Source organism: Triticum dicoccoides, unplaced genomic scaffold (genome assembly GCF_002162155.2).
Source record: "Triticum dicoccoides isolate Atlit2015 ecotype Zavitan unplaced genomic scaffold, WEW_v2.0 scaffold118880, whole genome shotgun sequence".
NCBI classification, from domain to species: domain Eukaryota; kingdom Viridiplantae; phylum Streptophyta; class Magnoliopsida; order Poales; family Poaceae; genus Triticum; species Triticum dicoccoides.
Window position 1 is genome coordinate 1 of NW_021182830.1, and position 1,151 is coordinate 1,151.

At 40.3% G+C, this 1,151-nt stretch overlaps 1 protein-coding gene across 1 annotated transcript; it reads right to left on the minus strand.

Moving 5' to 3' along the window:
• Positions 1–7: 7 nt before the first annotated feature.
• On the minus strand, positions 8–1,145 carry LOC119343201 (plasma membrane ATPase 2-like; the record flags this gene model as incomplete). The annotated part of the gene is made up of 5 exons (XM_037614311.1): positions 1,121–1,145; positions 1,006–1,038; positions 616–697; positions 348–508; positions 8–197 (listed from the first exon to the last, which is right to left on the minus strand). Coding segments are annotated over exons 1-5 (481 nt in total), but the record flags the coding sequence as incomplete, so codon positions are not given.
• Between the last annotated feature and the right edge of the window lie 6 nt (positions 1,146–1,151).

Sequence of the window (1,151 nt, forward strand, 5' to 3'; positions counted from 1 at the left end):
TAGGAGCAAACCAGCTGCGCAACGAAGAATGCAAAGACCAGTAGAAACCCAGGACGCTCGGCAAATGACCAGCTGCGTGACCTGGTGACAAAGATGAGAGCTTGGCTGATGGTGCTGACTTGGAGGTAAATGGCAGCCGCGAGCTTTTGGATATCGTCCTGAGCTGTCTTCTCGAGGCTTTCGACATGAAACAATCTCTGAAATTTTATTAAGTTGTAAGCGTCGGTAAGTTGTAGTAGACATCATAAAAATAGTTTTTAGCCAAGTTTACTACCCAAGGGTACACAGCAATTCGCTTAAGATTCACCAAAATTTAGATTTTGTTCGCCTAAGCAGAGTCATCTTACCGGGAAAAAGTTTGTCTTGTACGCAGCCCAGAAGAAGATGACCGTCATTATTGCCAAGTATCCACCAAGGATAACTCCAGTTGTGAAAATCTCAGCCAGCTTCCAGCTGTCGGGTAGTGGAGATGGTTTTACCCGATCCTTTGATATAGTCATGATGGTACCTATTGACCACAAGTTCACGACAAATAGTTAAAGAAGTTTAAATATTTATATACTTTCTGATTCTACTTCTGTTCTGAAACAGAGAAGGGAGGTAGAGGGATTGTACCATCATTTAGAATCGCTATGATCAGGACCATGAACGGTGGAAAGTCGAACTTCCAGATGAGGGCAAGTATCATAAATCCAAGTTGTTAAAGGTAAGCAGAAAAGGAAGATACTGAGTTAACCCTGAAGCAAGGCATATAGGCCAGATGGGCGAAACTTCAGTGCTTAAGATGAATATATATTCCAAAAACATTTATGCGTACAGATCTTGTAACCTTTGTTAAGTTGAATAAGTGAAATTTTGATCCCCAACAGAAGCATCAATGACAATTTCCCAAATAAATAGAATGTGCAACTTGACACCATTTAAAACCAGCATTGCAAATCATGTGACCGAAACATGTATTGCTCTGGAAGTATAATTCAGAGGTGAAATACAAGAAAAACTTACCACAATACGAATTGTGATGGAGACAGCATAGATCTGCACGCATCACAATGCGTTAGCCATATATACAGCACAAGCAAAAAAGTAGGAAATAATACTCAAGCACACTATCACATACAGTGTAGTTCTTCATACGCTGGAAAATTGCA